We start from the raw sequence: 20,000 nt of genomic DNA on the forward strand, positions 1-20,000 counted from the left end.
ATAATTCACTTAAATAACTAGGTGCCAAACCATTAACTACTTTAAACGTAAATAATAAAATCCTAAACATTATCCTCTGCTCTACCGGTAACCAATGTAATTCTATCAGTAACGGTGTGATATGATCAAATTTCCGAGAACGAGCTATAACTCGAGCAGCAGAGTTTAAAACATATTGCAAACGCTGAATAAGAAAGTTAGGCAAACCAAACAAAAGTGCATTACATGAATCAATCCGAGAAGTAACAAATGCATGCATTAAAGTTTTAGCAGTATCGTAACTCCAAAAATTTCTAATCTTAGCAATGTTCCTAATATGATAAAAAGCTACTCTACAGATGTTCTTAATATGTTCACCAAAGTTCATGTGATTATCAAATGTGACGCCAATGTTCATGTAAGATTTAGACGACGAGATAACAAGATCGCCTATATTCATGGAATCGAGAGGAGGGGCAGGCCTATGCTTAGCGTGAAGAATGAGTAGTTCAGTCTTGTCACTGTTGAGTTTAAGGTTATTATGAAGCATCCATCGTTCAATGGCACATACACATGACTCCAGAATAGAACGGGAGCGTTCAATATCACTAGTAAGAGATGACTTAAATGACTTGTACAACTGGGTGTCGTCAGCGTACATGTGAAAACGTACACCATACTCTCGTAGTATATCACCAAGTGGAGCAGTGTAGAGCAGGTACAGAAACGGTCCAAGAGTGGAACCTTAAGGGACTCCAAACATCACGTCACGACAGGAAGATCTTGAGTTGTTAATGCATACAAACTGCGTACGCCCCTGAAGATAAGACTCAAACCATGACAAAGCAGTTCCTTTAATTCCGAAACGATCTGATAATCTTGACAATAAAACTCGATGGTTCACCGTATCAAACGCTGCAGAAAGATCTAAGAAAAGCAGCATAACACAATTATCATTGTCAATTTCAGGGAGAATATCGTTGTGTACCCTGATTAGGGCCGATTCAGTACTATGTCATAGTTTATAGGCTGACTGAAAGACTTCATTGAGACAGTTGTCATGTAGATGTTGATTTAACTGAAGAGCAACAACTTTTTCGCAGCACTTTGATATAAATGGTAGATTTGATATGGGCCTATAGTTGGAAAGTATTTCGCGATCAGCAGTAGATTTCTTCAAAAACGGTATAATCAATGCCATCTTTAAAACATCAGGAAATTGTCCATGCTGTAGAGACAGATTAACAATCCTAGTTATGACTGGAAGAAGAATATATATACATCAAGCCTAAAACTGTGACATTTCTCAGTGGTGACAATAAAATAATTAACAATTATTCGATGAGCGCGCGTTGGATATGAGATGCCAACGAGGCGCGTAGTGCCGAGTTGGCCATAACCAGTCTCATATCCAACAAGCGCGAATGGAATAATTGTTTTATTAAATTCCTTTAACTCCAAAAATTTGAAAGTACGAAATACAAGCGTAAAAAGCGAGAAAATCCGAGCGAAATCGAGAAAACTTGATGAAGATGCGATGTTGTGTAATACCTTGAGGTCAGACAGACGTAGGCTCATCACAAAAACACTTCTTGCCTTTTCGCGTACTTATAAACGTCGGAATTGATCCAAACATTCCACAAAAAAAGTTTCTTTTCTGTTTTGGCTTTATTCAAAGAGAAATTTCGCTTTTCGGCGAGAAAAATTTAGTTTGGCAACGCTTAGCGCAATCATTTACCATATAAGGTCAAACTAAGATATATGAGCTGATAACCGAGATTGAGTGTACCAATCAGAGCACGCGAAATGCGTTATCCGAGGTTGAGAATTTAATAATATTATAGGAAAAAAATCAATTTAAGATTGACAGTAATCACATTTGCAGCTGGCCCTCAATTTCAAAATTAAAAGTCTACGTTCTTGTGAAATTCACTTAAATTAGGTGACTGCTTGATGAATGCTGGTAATTGGTTCCATAGATGTGTAACCTTATTGGTGAAAGAATCATGAAAATACCGGTTGTTATGAGAAGGTTGAACAAGATTACAACCTCCACTCCTTAAGTTATAATACGAAACACGATTTTCAATAAATTAGAAATATAACTAGGCCCATTTGACTCATTTAAATAGTACTGAGAGTGATCGTTCATATCTTCTATACTCTAACGAATGCATACTTACTAGAGACAAGATAGTCACTTGACGTGATCATTTTATCGTAGACAAGAGCAGACTCATTCTTTACAGTCATCATCATCATCATTATCATCATAATCATCATCATAAGTCCTCTGCGCGTCCAGTGGCGCAAAGGGCATGAAGAAAAGATCTCCATTCTGTCCTGTCTTTAGCTAGTTGAATACCAGCCCAGCTTCTCCACCCAAACTCAATCCTCTCTTTTTCCACCATCCTACGCCACGTATCTTTCGGTCTGCCTCTGTTCCTTTTTCCTGGTGGAGATCAACTCATTGCGATTTTCTTGTCATCCGAAGGTTCTCTACGTAAAACGTGCCCTATCCACTCCCATCTAGCTATTTACAGTGAACTGTCTAAAATTTATAAGGTTTACTGAGAGTTTTTATGTATACCTATTTCGTTTATTGTCTTAATGTGCTTTCACAGGAATTGCTCATGGGATCGCACACGGCTTCACCTGATTGGCAGTCAAAAGTACTCAAAAAAGAGTATCAAAACTGGCTTGCTGTTGGTCACGCCCTGTCCTTGATGTTAGATGGCCTAAGACCTTTTATTGAGAGAGAAATGAGGAAATTCCATCAGGCATTACTGGCAAACTTTGCTGCTTTACCTCCTTGCGTTTGTCCCACGCCAGTGAAGCATGGAACAACATGCGCGTGGTCTTTCCACCTGTCAGGATTCCATAGAGGAAAAAGACCAAAATGGCATCAAAGTGATCCAGCGAAATGGAAAGATCCTTATTGTGGTTACTGGGAAATAGCCAAACTGTTCATGGCTGATTTAGGAGCTAGTAAGGCGTCTGTTGTAGACGCCAGCACTACAGACTGCACTGGTTTAATAAATCTTATGTTTTGGTGCTATCATTTTCGTGTTCAAATTCATCTCATCGAAGCTGTTCGGGAGATCCGTAACACAAAATGGGGACATGCTCCAAGACAAGAGCTCACCGATGCAGAAAAGTCTGACGCTTTAATTGCAATACGAAATCTTCTTCAAGATCCAGAATTAGTCTCTGATTCTGACGCCCAAACAGCGTTTGTAGAAATCACTTTAATGGAGACGGTCTTCGATGTACAAAGCGTAGAGAGAAAGGTTCTTGCAGACTTTCATTTGGCTGTCCATGAACAACTCGGAGACATTAAAGAAGAAATGAAGACCTTTAGGGGAACTCACAAGAATACCAGCAACAAGATTCGAAAGAGGTTGTCAGGCTTAGAAAAACGTCAACTAAGATTTGGTCGGTTGTTAGAGAGCGTCAATTACAGAAAAGATGAAATGGACAGACGGAACACGCCATACACAACCTTGATATGGAATCTTGCTGGAAGATCTATTCAAGTTTTAGCGGAAAACTTGAATAGTTTGAGCACCAATTCAGTTTTAATTTGGACGTTTCTGATATTTCTAATGTCATGTTTTACATGTTTGGGTCACAATTCCTACAACGATGGTAAGTTCAAATGGATCTCTTTGTCCCTTTGGAGTTTGCCGGACATGCCTTAGCATGAGACGTAACTTACTACCACGGCCGGAATGCTTCTTTGTCGTCGCGTAATTTACCGCCAAGAAAGGGTTTTAAGTCACACAAATTCTACGAATTGTCTCTGGGCTAGGAGAGAAGAAAAATTTGATGAGCTTAGCATTTCGACAAAGCATTCCCGTCCTGGCAATAAAATGACGCCATAAAGAAAGCCTGCTGCATTTGTCTTTGCCTCCATTTACACACACTGTGTTGAGCAGCACGAAGCCAATTCTACTCTGATCATTGCAAATTCTTAAATTTTAGATGATTGGCTGCATTTGGAAAATGAGTGCAAAGTGTAACAATCCAATATGGCAGTTGGATGTAGCATCTATTTAAAGTGATACCATGATAAAAAAGCACTTTTTGTTTCTTCAGGTTTTGAAAGTGTGCACCTTCCTATCAAAATTTTGAGCTTTGATTTTTATCCAAAAGTTGTTTATAGTGTAACTTTTGGATTTCACGATCCGCCATTACTCACGTTCAAGACTGACCGACTGGACCTCAGAGGGTTGGATCTAGGGAAAGTGACTTCATTTACTCAATAGCTTAAAACTCCAGCGTGTAAATGCAGTTTATTATGTCTGCAAAACACGAGTTTGAAAATCTGAAAAGCCCGAAACTCCCATGCTGCATATTAGCTCAGTTACGTACTTCAAACGGGTGAGTCTTTGACGTCATTTTCTCCTCGATCCAGCTCTCTCAAGATTTTAAAGTCAGTAATAGCGGACCATTAAATAGGAAAATTCCAGTTAAAATAAACAATTGTCTTTTTTAAATTAAGGCTTAAAAGTTGAGTCACTTTGTGTTTCGTTAACGTAGTTTTAAAATCCAAAGGAAAAAAGGATTTAGTTTTTTTTTTATCACAGTACCACTTTAACGGCCTCAAAACCTGTATGGAAGTGTGTTGACAAATTTCTCCATCGCTGTGTTTCCATAGCAACGTCCGTATTTGAACCATAAAACCTCTGTTGCCCTTTATAACCTATTTATACATTCGTCATTGACCAATCTGAAACGCGATATTCTGTTGAGTATATGATAAGTGGAATGACCCTTAATAATCACTTTTAACATAAATGCCTAGTTGGCTAATGAAAGGATTGATCCTAAGGTGGTTTTTTGTTAGGTTGTCCGTTGGAAGTTGGAGATGTCCCCTTTGACACCAAGGAATTTAACTTTACAGGCCACCTGAACTCCGCTAGAGATGGCTTTACTGGGCGGCTTTGGCTTTACCGTGACTTGCAAAGACTTTTGTTGAATTCAGAAGGCGACAGTGTTCATGGGGTAGTGGTAGTTGGTGAGCCAGGAGCTGGAAAATCCGCCATAAGCGCACAGTTGATTTGCTCCCGATCATCTAATCCCTACATCCACAAAAGAATTATTGGATACCACTTGTGCAAGTATTCAGATAAAGCGACGCAGGATCCAGGCCGTTTTGTTCGAAATTTAGTTGACTTGATTGCGAGAAGGGTTCCTCAATATGGGATGATAATTTACAACAGTTCGTTTATTCCGGGAATTTTACAGCGAAGTTGTCTGAGGGATCCCTTTGACTGTTTTGAACAAGCTGTTGCGATACCTCTGCATCAGCTAAAAAGCGAAATCCAGGATTATTTCATTGTTATAGACGCCTTAGATGAATGCATTTCTGACGATTCTGGTACATCCATAGTCCATTTCATTAAGGATAGCTACAAGAGGCTTCCGAAGTGGATACATTTGGTAGTAACAACACGCAATGACTCAACGGTATTGAAACATTTCGTCAGTTTTCCAAAACTGCATTTGTCTTCCACTGACTCGAGGAACTTAGAGGATATTGAGATTTTTATAATCACCAAAACAATCGAAGATGCACCTTTTCTTAAAAGGGTGAAACTTCTGTTAGGCCTCGTGAGCAGTGATGAAGTTCCTTATTTAACCAGTATGCTACTGCGCCAAAGTCAAGGCAATTTTCTTTTCGCGAAAGAGATGCTTAATTTCCTGAAAAAAGACCCCCGCGGGGTTGATTTGACTAAGCTCCCGAAAACTATTGGTGAACATTACGAGAGCTACTTAAGAAGAGCTTTTGGGTCGAGAGAAAAGTTTAAACCTGCGCTTGCAATATTAGAAGTGCTAGTTGCTTCTTTTGAACCCTTGCAGCTGAGTCACCTGTTCGACGTTTTGCAGATTCGTGAGGCAATCGACTACGAGTACGATTTTGTCTATACACTGAAAGCGTTATCTCATTTTATTACATACGGGGAAGACAACACCATAAACCTTTTTCATCTATCGTTTATAGAATGGCTAACCAGTAAGGAAAACCTTGGAAACCCTTATTACGTAAGCCGCAGTCATGGTCACTCTCGTTTGGCAGAGTATTATTTGACGGCAGTGAAGAAGACTCCGAATTCGTCAGAGAACATTTATCGATTAGCGCAACACATAACCTTTGATCAAAATGGAAGTCATTACCTTGACCAGTTTAAGAGTATCAAAGCCTCTTATGTGAATGCTACCATTGACTCTGAGAATAGAACACTCCTTCACCTTGCTGCCACCAAAAGTGACGCAAAGGTTCTTCAGGTACTTAGAACAGCTTTTCAAAACATTGACTGTGAAGATAATTATGGATTTACCCCAGCATTCGTTGCTGCAATGACTGGTCTTCCACTAAACGTCGATTTCCTCTTAAGGCAAGGAGCGAAAATAGAACATCGAACTAAGCCACCACTAAGTTCAAACTTCGTGTGGGTTGATCCAATTGAAAGATCCAAAACAGCATTCTGGAACTCAACAATGATGCATGCGGCAGCCGCACATGGTCACAGTGAAGTTGTGCGACTGCTACTCAAACGAAATGCATCGTTTGCTGAAGTGAATGCTGTCAACCTAACCGCTATTCAATTAGCAGCAGAAAACGGACATTTAAAAATTGTCCAGCTTCTGTACGAGCGTGGAGCACAGTTAGATCACTTATCTCTTCAGCATGCTGCGTTTGAAGGTCATACGGACATAGTAAAGTTTCTCCAACATGTTGGTGTGGTTGATCGCTGCATGAGATGCGATGGCTCCTTTTACTGGCTTGAAAACCAAACCCGTTACCAAACAGTACCGCTCAATAGCGTTAGCTATATTTTGTGCGATGACCGGTTTAAAATCTTTTGTCAAAGCGCGCTTCACTTAGCAGTCGCTAAAAATCATACAAAAGTAGTCAAGCTACTTTTGTTACAGGACGACAGTACCATCCACTGCACCGATTTTACTGGTCGCACGCCACTCCATGAAGCTGTCAGACAGAATCATGTGGCGACAGCAGAATTGTTGATAAAGCATGGGGCAAGTATTTCAAGGAAGTGTACATTCTTTCAAAACCTATCCATCTTTGACGCCTGTCAAAAACGAAGTGGGCACTATTTAAGTGAAGAGGAAGAATTGGAATACGAAAAAGATCTTTGCCATTGTGGTTCTACTCCCTTTTTACTTTCTGCAAGGTATGGTCATATTGAAGTAGCAAACCTGCTTCTTCGTCATGGAGCAAATCCTAAAGTGATGGACTGCGAAGGCGCTACGCCTCTTCATGTAGCTGCATGCCATGGGCACTACAGGTTTATCGACTGGCTCATTCTTCATCGGCCCTCTTTTCAAATTGACCACAAGAGTAAAAACCAATCAACACTACTGCACAGTGCTGTTATTTGCCCGAACAACAAGGATATTAAATCGTTATTAGGCAAGGGCGCCAGAATTAATGTCACTGATGAGTACGGAATGACGCCGCTACATTACAGTGTACTAAACGCTGTTAAAGGGAAGGGGGATGTGATGTTCCAAGCTACAATAACTCCTGACACCTATCCAAGTATAAATTTCTTGGTTTGGACTTCAGAGGGAGATATTACCGTGGCAAGAGATTCCTATATTTTTCAAAGGAACGTGCCTTTAAACGTTCAGTGTCTTAAGCTGTTAGAAATCACAGAATTAACAACAGACGCCTTCCTCATTAATAAAGTTGATATCTATGGTAGAACAGCTCTACATCTCGCAGCGCAAAGCGGGGACGAGTGTTACACCATAGAGCTCCTTCAAAAAGGTGCCCGAACAGATCTTACTGACAATGAAGGCAATACTGCTTTGGATGTTGCGATTGATTCCTCCCAAGACTGTTCCTCTACAAAGAATTTTGACCTTCATCGAGCCATTAACATGAGATCTCACAACTCAGTTGCTGACATTCTTTTGTCAAGAGAAGCCTATCTCACACACGCATGTGATGAACGACAGACTGCATTCCTGCATAGAACTTTTGAAAAAGGAAAACCACTTATAGCCGATCTTATACTTTCTAGGGGTGCTCTTCTCACCTGCAGAGATAGAGAAGGACGCACACCTCTCCTGATATACTTACAAAATGGGGGTAACTGGCTAGATGTTGTTTTAAATCGCCATAACGTATCCATTACTATTGAGTGTGGAAAACCGTTCAATTTTTCCGAATACCATTTGGCAGCATTTAGAAAGCCGACAGAGCAGTCGGATAATTTCCTAGAGAGGCATTTCTCCGACGAATGTCAATCCTTTCCAGAGGATGGTCCACTAGGAAAAGTTATCAAAGCTCACCCCCGTGGCTTTCGAGTAATTAATGAATGTCGTGACGCGGAAGGGTACACAGCAATACACAGAGCTGCACAAGGAGGCAATCTACTTTTCCTAAAGAAGTTTCTTTCCTGGGGTGCTGATCCCACAGTATTAACTCCCCAGGGACATACTGCTTTAACTCTTGCTATTTTATCTGCAATAAGTCCGTTTTTTTCATCACAAAAAAGAAACACGGCCGAAAAAATTGCAGCTCTTTTGCTTCAAGCCACGCCAAAGATAACTGGTTTCGACGTAGGATGCAATGGAGGTAACGCAAGGCTCACAGCATATCACTTGGCAGCTTATGCGGGCCTTTCTGGTTTTGTCAAAATTCTGTTGAAAAATGAACGTGTTCATGGTATTGATGCGAACTGTACAAATGTACATGGCATTACGCCTCTTTATCTTGCAAACTTAAATATCGGAGTAAAGACGTTTTCCGACGACGAAAATGACCCGTGGCAGGAGACAGCCGATTTGATTGAAAGACATGGAGGCGTGCTCATGTATCCTAATCATGAAGTTGAGCTTAACTTGCTTTACAAACATCTGTTTGGTAGCTTCTCCGAACCTTTTAAGTTGGAAATTAATGCTAAAAGTGAGCTTTTCTATGAAAGTGATGCTAGCCATTGCAGAGATAGTGACTTAGATCACTATTATTCTGGGACAATGATCAATCCTCACGAACTTGCAATGCAACGCGAGTTACTGCAAATAAGGAAGTCACTTATTGGAGCATCCACAAATGTCCATCTAATTCCACGAGAGTCCTATCAGTTGCAAAGGCTCCTTGAAATTACTCTTGAAGCTGAGAGAGCTAGCTCAGATTTGACGCAACTATTTACCGATCTTGAAAACGGACAAACAAGAATTGAAATGGTAGTCACCCAAAGACGAAACGCTCGCGTTCCCAACACCATTGCTGTCGATATACCCAAACGAATTAGTAATAATCAACCCAACATAAAAGATAAACTTCTTTCCAATGCGAATAATATAGAAAAAACCGAACACTTGATGAGTGAAAATCGTTTCAGACATGACTCGTTAAAGGCGATACTTACTCACAGGAACAAGTATCTCAAAGAAATTCTCTATACACACGGTGAGGTTTTTGGAGACACGAAAGAATTGTTTGAACTACTAGAAAAGTACGAGGAAACTAACTTGTGCGAAGAGGAGATTTTTCAAGCCAAGATGATTAATTCACAGTTTGCTATTTATGCCAGTAGATCTAGAGCAAATGACTTTTTCAGTTTACTGCGAACCCCTCAGAGCAAGAGTACCTTCACATATAAACGAACTCCAACTGAATGGCTCACAAGTGTCAAGCCACAAAACAAGAGACCATGGAATCAAGCTATAAAATTCCTTTACCAGCAAGGCACACAGAGGTATGATCCAACTCTTGACTATCTTCAAGTCCTCACTTTGGGATGCGATAAAGACACTAGCATTCCTCTTAGCGTTGATGCACTTTTCTCAGTTTGAACGAGTGATTACAAAGGTCTGTGACGCATTTCAGTTGACCCAAATCAAGATTATACTGATCGACCGTTCATTTTAGCCATAATCAACATGTCCGTCATGCAAGAAATTAAGTAGCCGTGTTTTACAAAGACATGATAAGCCAGCTTTCTTACTTCAAAGAGTTTTCATTTCTTATAGTTTTTTGTTTGAATTGTTCATCCAGACACGAAGAGATATTTTTGTATTGTGACAATATCTGAAGCAAGTGTTTCACATTTGCTCCAGATACCCATCAATGTTAGTAAGTTATTTTAATATATTTGGAATAAGACCACAATGTCTAAATCCGACTCTTTTTCTTTTGGCTTACAGTACCAGTTCGCCTTTAATTAGCACGAACATACAACTCAAACCTTAAGCCGAACAAATGAAACAAGAATATAACCAAAACAAAGATCAGCCAGGCTGCTTGTGATAAAGAGTACTTTAATTTCTTTTTAAACACAGGTAGCAAATATAAACGCAATCTAAGTTGCCTCTTTCATGACCTGATAGCGTTTTCTAAGTAGTAATAGGGACTTTAAGATCTACGACGTGCTCGTCAAAGAGAACGCCGCAAAATAACAATATCAATAATATCATCGCGCTGCACGCATTTTAACACATATTTTTGCGTCACTCTGCACAGCGACGTGAAACCACCAAATTTGAGATTTCACGAGAAGGCAAGCGTACAAATGTGAATCTTTCCTTCTCTATTTTCACACTGAGACCGCTCATACCATTTCACTTTAAGGATACTTCCACCACATTGTGCGACCCGACCGAGATGGAATAATCGTCTACGTCGCCGTTGTAGATCTTAAAATCCCTAATCTGTAACCCGCTCTCATACCCTGATTAATCTCGGGGGTATCAACGTATGAGGGTCTTTTTTCTTATATTTTCAAACGTCCACCAACGTACGCCCCATAAAAAGAACGCCCAATCGCAGGTTGTCATCTTCACTCCATAAGAGACTCCTCTCGGTGAAGTGCAGCAACACTCTGCCTCAAAATCTTTGAATAACCGCTTTGAAAACAAAATAAAACATAGAACAGAGCTGAATAATGCAAAGGCTACGTCACAGCTCAACGAATGGGAACGTGGGCTCAGGCGCGCGCGGCTTGAAAAAGCTGTGATTCGCGGGCAATTTTTTTTTCTTTTTTGGTATTTACACTTAAAAATAAGGTGGTTGTTTAAAAAATAGGGAAATTGCTTAGAATTTGGAGGAAAGAAATAAGTATCTCGAACAAATAAGGCTTGTAGAACGTTGGGAAAAACCGTTTTCTTCAATAATTTAGCCCTCAAAGTTACATGCCATCTGCTACTTCTTATTATTCCCGTGCGTAAACTTGACGATAAAAAAGAATCCATTGAGTTCTAAGGTACATTTCTTGGCTTAAACCAGACAAACAGCATTCTTAACCAAATATATCTTAGTCTTTTATTGTTTCATTTTTGTTTTTGTTTTTAGACCTTGGGCTTGAAAATGACCGAAGAACGGTCGTAACGTTGGCATTTTGACTCATTTTTTATCGCCCAGACGAGAGCAGATGACATTAATGTCAAAGATAAAAACGGTTAATCGGTCGGTCCTTCCCACCTTTTCCAACCTTTTTCAGTGAAAGATATTCCAGAAGAGCGGAGCCATCTTTAGTCTTTTTTAAATATTTAACAGACTAGTCAAGGAACGTTGCATGTTCTCCAGGTTCTTCTTTTACTTAGTAAAGAGTGGTGCCGGAAGCGTTCTAACAAACTAAAGCAACAAACTAAAGCAAAGGCCATGTTTCGGACAAATCACTCCGAACATTCAGTACAGCAGAAAAGGGTTTTTATGGTGGCCCGAGATGTCTGCTTCTTGTAAAAGACAACGAAAATTACCTGTCATCTTTGTAGATTCGGAAATAGTAGTCTACAAAGTCAGCTCTGCCCAGGTTTTGCACAAACTCTTCGTCGTGTGTAATAACTACAAGCTGAAAGTTCCTTTGTTGCTGCCTGGTTCTTATGATTCTATAACGAAAAAAGAAATAAAATCTCAGCACCACAGTAATTGGCTAACTTGAAGATAATTGACAAGGTTGAGCTAAACTACTTACGCGTCAAGCAAAGTTAGGAAACGTGTAGCCAAAGTGGAAGTAAGCAATGAAATTACATCGACGGAAACACAAAGAAACAAAGAAATATCTTACGAAGCCAACTGGTTGGCCAGACTCTCAATGTTATCTTCATCCAAGTTGGTGGTCGGTTCGTCAAGTGTTAAAATCCCACAGTTGAGGCAATACGTTTCCGCCAAAGCCAGCCTGATGATAAGGGATGCCAAGACCTGGATTCCAAAATAGGATAAGCGAATGCATTAATTTTTTTCCAGTGTCTAATTTGGCAAAACAGTTGTTGGAATGTTATGAGCCTCGGTATTAAACTTAAAAGGCTGCACAAATGGAAGCCGACCAAATGAATCATTCTTGCCAAGCAGCAGCAACAACATCTGAAATGTATTGTTTACTCGTACGGCAACAAGTATTTCTGAACTAAAGTTGTTCAGAGAGCGTTCGTGCATTGCGCATCGAAATGGAATTTAAAATTGCTCTTTTTAATAAGAGCGGATAACCGGAGTATACCGGGAGAAAAATCTCTCGGAGCAGAGTAGAGATGGCTCTATACAACAAATGCAACGTACATTTGACGTTGATCACGTGCCTTTCACATTGGTGGAAAGAGAATACCCTGCCCTAACCACTGTGGATGAAGTGGAAAAGGAGAGGAAATAGAGGAAAGAGGCAGCGTTTCCTTCCTTACAACTGAGCAACTACAACAATGAAAAAAAAAACCTTTTGTCCAGCGCTGCAGCGTCCCTTCATGTCCAACGCAGTGTCACCTTTGATCATAACCACCTGATTACAAAAATGACAAGAAGCGTTTCAATACTTTCTTCCTTTTCACCGCATTATCACCATGAAACTGGCTGCACTGAAATACCAACTGAATATTCCTCATCGTCTGAAGGTTTGTACAGTGGGTTTCAATTGCATGCGGTCAAACCGAAAGCAAGGAAATTATCTCCGCCAATCAGAACAAAGGTAGACAGCAAACAAACCAATGACAATATGAAACATTTATGCTGTTGGCGTTCAGAACGGGACCACGCATGCGAGCAAGACATAATTAGCTCTGATATTCGCTGAGAAAGTAGCGCCATTTTCTAAAAATCATTAGGCCATTTTACAGTTGTTTGCTCAGCGACCAAGCCTATGAATGGCTGCGAGGCTGCCGGTGACCTTGCATTGATACAGACCTCACTGCTTTTATCATGTAAATTGTGTTAATGTAACGCTAATTAGTCCATATTAACATTACAAAAGCATGAAGGTTTGTATCAAAACAGGGTCACCGGCTGCCTCGCTTCCATTGCCAGGCCTGGTAACTTAGCCACAACTGTAAAATGGTCTATTACCAAACAGCGTAACAGTAAACCAATCGATTGTCTTAACAGATTGCCCAAAAATAGGTAATAGTGCTCTAAGAATAGATAATGATCCAGGAGAGAACTTGATGAGAAGACAAAGGGGTTTAGTTTGTAAAGAAACTATGGTGCTCCGTCAGTGGGGAAGTGAAACACAGAAATGGGTTTATCAACAAGGTTAATATGGTAAACATAACACCGTAGAGAAACGAAGGGTTAACGCTCGAAACGTCGGCTTTCAAATTTCTCTACGGTGGTCAATTTACCATATCAACCCAGTTGATAAGTTACCCATTAGAGATCAAAAAGATCCCACTTAATTGCACAAAGATAATCTTTTCATATAACTGACACACAAAGGACTAGTAACAATAAGTAAATAAAGTTACAAACCCTGTAGTTGTAAGTTCGCCTTGCTTTGGTTGCACCACTTCCTTCCTCCTCATCTGACCGTATTTCGATGGTGTCTATGTCTACGGGGAAAACGTGTTGCTGTAACTGCATGATTCTGAGAGATTGGTGATTTTCGTTCAGAGAAGAAATCGGCCTGCGTAGTGAGATTCAAGAAGTGGCGATGCTAACTTAAGCGATCTACCCCTACTCTCCATTTCAAGCATTACTGTACATTTTTGTCTTGCCTTATTTTATGAGATCAACAAATAATATACTTACAGTTTCCTACCACATGGCCATCAAGATATACTTTTAATTTTATACTTTTGTCGTTATTATACAAGGGCAACATATTGACCATTTACAGTTTTTCAACATAGTTGCTTAAGAGTTGTTTTTCCTATGGGGAAGGGAATGTGTCAAAAGGAAACGAAAGGAAAGAGCGCAGGCCAAGAGTTACTAGGTGGCTGGAACAAAGGCAGAGCACAAGATCGCACGCCCGTCTCGTATTCACACTTTCATTTTTTTTTCAAGACGATTCCTCTTTCTACTTATCCTTCGAACGCCTACCACAAAGGCTGAATTATTAGACGGTGTACACAAACGCAAAGCACCGAGAACTTCGCGCTCTCCTCTTTCCGACCAGTGTGTGAGTTGCGTCCCACGGCGATAAATGCAGAGACGGGTGAGTCCTTATGCAAAAAAAATACATTATCTACAACTGTTGAAAGAAAGGCGGCACTTTCTGGTTCGTTATCTAATACCATGAATGGTGGTCCAGTTGGGAAATCGAATTTACGACCTCAGCACAGCTCAACCTAATTGTCCATGCAATCAAAGCTTTAACAATTTATCCTAACAAATAACTGGATGGGAAAGTGAACGCTAGATCTAGATCTACATCTACATCTACATCTACATGTCCCAGCACTCGGCAAAGTCTTTTTGACTTACGGCTGTTTTTGCTTTGGTGGCCTCATACAGTACAAGCCTTTTTAGAGACATTACGCCAAGCCAGCCACTTTTTCTAGAAAGAACACGCTCACAGAGGACAGCCACAACACCGGAAACTTCATCCCCTACTCTTCTCGAATAGTGGGTTCTTTAACGTCCCACAGAGAACTTATAAACATGGAAGATATTTGTGAGACGGGGCCTATGGTTTATAAGACTTGAATTCAGTTCTAACCATTTGCGGATGTAATTACAAAGCAGCACTTTCTCCTCAGTTATTTTAAGACCCTGAGTGTTGGTCCGGCCGGAGTCGAACTCACAACCTCCCGCATGGCAGCCCGATGCTCAAGCAACTGAGCCACCGGTGCGCTAGGTTATCATTACTAGTGCCGATTATCAATGTATACGCTGTGTGATACACTTCTAGATTTTAACTGCGTAAATCAGTATAACCTGGATTGTGGTTATCGGAAAGGGGAAGAAACTCGTAAAGTGTCATAATTTAGTCTTCGAAATACGCGAGTGGGCAATCTTACCATTTCCTTTGTAAGTGTTGATCCAATACTCTTTGATGATTTTGTTTATCTCAGCCATTTTGAGTCCGTGATATCGCATAATTGCCCTTAAATGAAGCAGAGATATTTAAGAATGTAAATTCGCCAGAGGAATGGTGTTTACCAGTGCTAAAATGTGTAGATATGCACTCTTAAGGATGGACGGACGGACTGACAGACGGACGAATGAATCTATTCATTAATGATCACGACAACTGGCTTTTCTGCCAACTTCACAAACGTGAACAGATAATAACAATGGGAATCAACCTGCTATAAAATATTACAAACTTCATTACGACTAGGAACATGGCCCCTAATTCTGCAACGGTTTTAAGAACCTGGAAATGTTTCATGAAATTGGGTCTAAGATTCATCGTTGTCATCCAAGAAGACCACAAAGCCTTATAATTTACAGTTTTCATTTTCTTTCGATTTCTTAAACTTGTCCGGGTGTTGGTCAGGGCGGATTTCATTCCACCACTTCCAGCGTCAAAGTTGGTGCTTTATGGGCGTTAACAACCTTTGTAACTTACGTCTTTTCTCAAGTCATCCGATTGTGTCTGCAATTCCTGTCTTTCACTGAAACAAAAGAAATCATAGTGTTGAGGTCAGAAGCACATGACCTTGAAGCGCGTAACTCGCAACTATTTTCCTGAAACAAAGCTGGGGATTTTAGGACACCAACTGAATTTCATGCCCAAATATGGACAAAAATAAGATCGAAGCTCCACGCGCGGGAAAATGCACGAGCTACGTTACATCCAAATAAGGAAATTTCTAACTGAACAAAACCCCAGCTCTGAAGCAGATTTAAACGCTTCAAGGTCATGACCTTCCGGTTGAGGCCTCAAGTACGTTACTGTCGTAAGTCTGGTTTTCAGTAGCGACGCAAGCACAAGCGCAAGCATGAGAGCGCTTATTTCACCGTGAAAATAAGAGCGCTTATTTCACCGTGAAAGATATCCACGATATCCATTATGATATCCATTATGTATTAGATATCCACGATATCCATTATGTATTAGAAATCCATTATATATTAGATATGCAGATATCCATTATGAGATCCTCATAAGAGCGCTTATTTCACCGTGAAAACTTGGTTGACACAAGCATAAGCACAAGCACAAGCACAAGGATCGTTTTTTTCATTTTCCTTATGCTTATCCTTATCCTTATGCTTACTTATGCTTGAGTTTGCTGACGTCGTGTGAAAACGAAACGCAACATAAGCACAAGGAAATTTGTTACGAGGCAGTGTGGCCCAGTGGTTAGGAGGCTTACCTTGAGATCTGGAGTTCCCGGGTTCAAGACTCGTTCTGACCACTCGTTGAATCCAGAAGTGTAGCAGCTGATCCAAAGATTACTCGCCATTAGTTCGCAACCCTTGCATGAAACAATGTTATGCCATTCTTTCTATTGTTTTAGCTATTGTTTGGGGTCACGGTTGCTAACCAATGGCGAGTAATATTTGGATGAGCTGCTACATCACCCTGAATTTGTTCCTGGTAGTCCCTGCTTCAACCTCTCGGCTGAACTTGTAAATAGCCAACTGGTTTGCCTCCGGCCAGTTGAGATTCTTAACAGTTGTTGTTGTGTTGTCGTTTAGTTCATTGTGTTTCATTGGCCCTGAAAAGACCCCTATGGGGAGCGGTCATGCAATTAAGTATGTATGTATGTATGTATTGTACGTCTGGCCAATTAAAGCACTCGTTCCAGATTCCCCGCGTCTGAGCATTTGAACAAAATGGCTGATGCCGTGGTTGATTTTGATGCTTATGTCGACATTCGTTTTCACTAAGAATAAGCTATACTTATTCTTGTGCTTGCGTTGCTAGTGAAAACCAGGCTACAGAAGCCAAAAAAAAAAAAAACAAAGAGAGATAAGACAGTGAGGGGTTTAGATAATCATGCCGGATGCGATAGCAAAGAATGGGATACGATAGCTGATTGAAGAATGCTGTAGGCAACTATGGTGACCGAGAACGTGACACTCTTGTCCATTCAAAGACGCATGGACGGTATTTTACCGCTGTATTTGTTCCAAATCAAGTGCTTATGTCTGAAAAATACAAAACAACAGATGTCCAAGATTTCTTACCTGACAAGATCCTGGTGTTCTCCAAACTTTTTCAGTTCTTCTTTGACATCAGCTATCCTCTTGTCGATGTTTTGCGTTTCCTCTTGAATGCTTTTCAGTTTAATGTTGTCTTCCAGTTCGCGAGCCCGGATCTACAAATGCCACAATTCCCGACCCAGTAGAGTTTTGCGAGCAATAAAAATATTCAAGTGAAATTAAATCTCTAATGCCCGACTTCAGTCGTCGAGCCTCTTTTTTTTTTCTTTCATGCATGATGCTCATCTTCTCGTTCTTAAACCAACACAGAGCAACTATGTGCAATTACCTAAAAATACGGTTCATAAACGCAGTGCGGACGAACCTACTGTGGGGTGTAAAACATCAGTTCTACAAAAAGAAACAGATATAGTTGCTGAAAAGAAAATCTAACAAGAATTAGTTTAGAATTGAACTTACGCGCTATTTAATGCTATTCTGATGCTTCATTTGCTTTTATTATGGATGCTGATATAGACAATATTTTAAAAAAGGAGGAACTTCCTCCTTTTTAAAATATTGAAAAACTGGTCACGGAGAGACTGATCAGAATGGGTTTGATTAGGAGTAGTTCCTCGTCTTCAATAATAAGAAACTTACGCATATAAACCTACTGAATATTCTGACCTGCTGTTTAGCGATGTCTTCTTTCAGCTTATCGATTTCTGTTGAAACAGCTTCTTTCTCACTCCTCAGCTTTTCGGTTCGGCCTGCCAATTCCCGTAAACGAGCTTCGTTCTCTTTTAAAGCAGTGTCACATCCTTGATTCATATACCTATACGTAGACACGCAAAAATGAATTGGTTTCAGCATGTTAGGATTTACGACGAGACACTGAAGCGTAACACAACTTTAATCCACTGGACTCGGCTACACATCGATTTACAAAGGGGATGTATACGAGCGAAATGCTAGACGTTCAAAAACCTTCGATAACAAGAGCGGGAACAACAACGAAAGTCACATGACACTCTAAGTCCTACACACTAGGGTGGGGTTAGTATAACTATTCACAGATCCAGTCTCTCGGGCTTCTTTGTAACCCTTCCAGAACGAGTACGGGCTGTAACATTCTCCCCACCTTGTCCTCCTTCGGGGAGGACAACGCTCAAATTAGGCTTGGAAACAGGTATACTTGCAGCATGAACAGTGTTCGTTTGTGGCTTCTCCCCACCATGGACTGGATCCTCTGCTTCCGGGCTTACTTGTGAAGCTGCTGACTCAATCTCTAACTTGTGTAAACGTTGAACGGGTCTGTTTTAGAAGCTGTTATGCGCTCTAACTGTAGCGGTCCGTACAAGCCCGTCGTTACCTGGATAAACCCTTTCAACTTTAGCCAACGGCCATTTGGTGCGCGGCACATTGTCGTCAGAAATAAGTACAATGTCGCCTACTCGAATAGAAGGGATCTCTTTATGCCACTTGTTTCTTACCGATAGGAGATGTAGGTACTCTTGTTTCCAACGCTTCCAGTAGTGATTGAGTAGTCTCTGCAGGTAGAGATACCTTTCGACAGTCCTCTTACTGGTCTCCTCTAAGCTACTTTCTTTCCTTTCCGGTAACTGGTTAATTGGCCTACCAATTGCAAGATGAGCAGGTGTAATAGGTAACGGGTCTCTGCAATCATCACTCACTGCGGTCAACGGCCGCGAGTTAATGATACCTTCGATTCTGACCAGCAACGTGTTTAGCTCAGAAAAGGTGAGAAGTGCCCTTCCAAGGACCTTGCGCAGTGGTTCTTTTATCATTCTGCAAAATCGTTCCCACCATCCACCTCTCCATGGGGAACGCTCTGTGATGAATTTCCACTTGATCCCTCGTGATGAGAACTCTGACTTGATTTGATCTTGATCCAGCGTACTCCACATTCTTTGACTTTCAGTAGTGGGTTCATCGTATAATTTCTGAATTTCCCTGCTTGCTGCCTTGAAGGTTTGTGCATTGTCTGACCACACTGTATGGCAAAGACCTCTGCGACTCGTCATGCGACTAAAAGCTTGAAGGAACTCATCAGTTGTCAAACTATGTGTAAGTTCCAGGTGAACCATACGAGATGATGCGCATGTGAAAATACACACATATGCTTTCCTAATGTTTAAGCCCTCTTTCACATACAGTGGTCCCGTAAAATCAGTCCCAACATGCGCGAAAGCTCGTGAACAGGAAATTCTCTCCTCTGGCAGCTGACCCATTTTCTGGGCACAAGGTCCAACCCGTTGTCTTTGGCAAGCTACACATCTTCTGATAACACGTTTAACCTCACGTCTTCCTTGAGTTAGCCAAACTTTCTGCCTTAAAGTTGATAATACCGTTTCTGGACCAGCATGCAACATGTTCTTATGTACATCTTGCACCATCTTGGCAACTTCAGGATGTCCGTGAGGCAAGATTATTTGATGCTTGCTCTGTTCGGGAAGATCAGCAAACTGTAGTCTCCCACCAACTCTTAATACCTGATCATCTCTGTCATAATAAGGGTCCAGTTTCAGGAGGCGGCTGTTACTGGGAAGTACCTCTCCAGCTTTCAGTTTCTCGAATTCTTCTTTGTAGACCACTTCCTGCACCCACATACAACATTTAATCTCGGCTTGCCTCACCTCGTCCGCCGACAGTTCCCTTTCACAAGACCTAGACTTAGTCTTAAACAACTTGACCGCTCTCAATACATAAGCAGTTACTCGAATCA

At 40.8% G+C, this 20,000-nt stretch overlaps 3 protein-coding genes across 3 annotated transcripts in view; 1 reads left to right on the top strand and 2 right to left on the bottom strand.

Annotated features, from left to right (window-relative positions):
* The window catches only part of LOC137993034 (uncharacterized), a 31,193-nt gene extending 20,867 nt beyond the window's left edge, over positions 1-10,326 (top strand). The window contains exons 2-3 of the mRNA XM_068838687.1: positions 2,604-3,627; positions 4,829-10,326. Coding sequence (XP_068694788.1) covers positions 2,613-3,627; positions 4,829-9,813 — 6,000 coding nt within the window. The 5' untranslated portion in view covers positions 2,604-2,612 and the 3' untranslated portion in view covers positions 9,814-10,326. The remainder of the gene's footprint in view (positions 1-2,603; positions 3,628-4,828) is intronic.
* Positions 10,327-10,681: 355 nt separating this feature from the next.
* Positions 10,682-15,259, bottom strand: LOC137990764 (DNA repair protein RAD50.L-like). The gene is made up of 6 exons (XM_068835872.1): positions 15,178-15,259; positions 13,688-13,767; positions 12,663-12,725; positions 12,024-12,157; positions 11,716-11,844; positions 10,682-10,863 (listed from the first exon to the last, which is right to left on the bottom strand). Exons 1-6 carry the CDS (start codon positions 15,254-15,256, stop codon positions 10,797-10,799), a joined length of 552 nt encoding a protein of 183 aa, XP_068691973.1. The 5' UTR covers positions 15,257-15,259; the 3' UTR covers positions 10,682-10,796.
* Positions 15,260-15,710: 451 nt separating this feature from the next.
* The window catches only part of LOC137991635 (DNA repair protein RAD50.L-like), a 43,207-nt gene continuing 38,917 nt past the window's right edge, over positions 15,711-20,000 (bottom strand). Inside the window, exons 3-5 of the mRNA XM_068836691.1 lie at positions 17,942-18,089; positions 17,300-17,430; positions 15,711-15,777 (exon numbers count right to left, since the gene is read on the bottom strand). Of these exons, the coding sequence (XP_068692792.1) occupies positions 15,711-15,777; positions 17,300-17,430; positions 17,942-18,089 (346 nt within the window). The remainder of the gene's footprint in view (positions 15,778-17,299; positions 17,431-17,941; positions 18,090-20,000) is intronic.

This window comes from Montipora foliosa, chromosome 2 (genome assembly GCF_036669935.1).
Source record: "Montipora foliosa isolate CH-2021 chromosome 2, ASM3666993v2, whole genome shotgun sequence".
NCBI lineage: Eukaryota > Metazoa > Cnidaria > Anthozoa > Scleractinia > Acroporidae > Montipora > Montipora foliosa.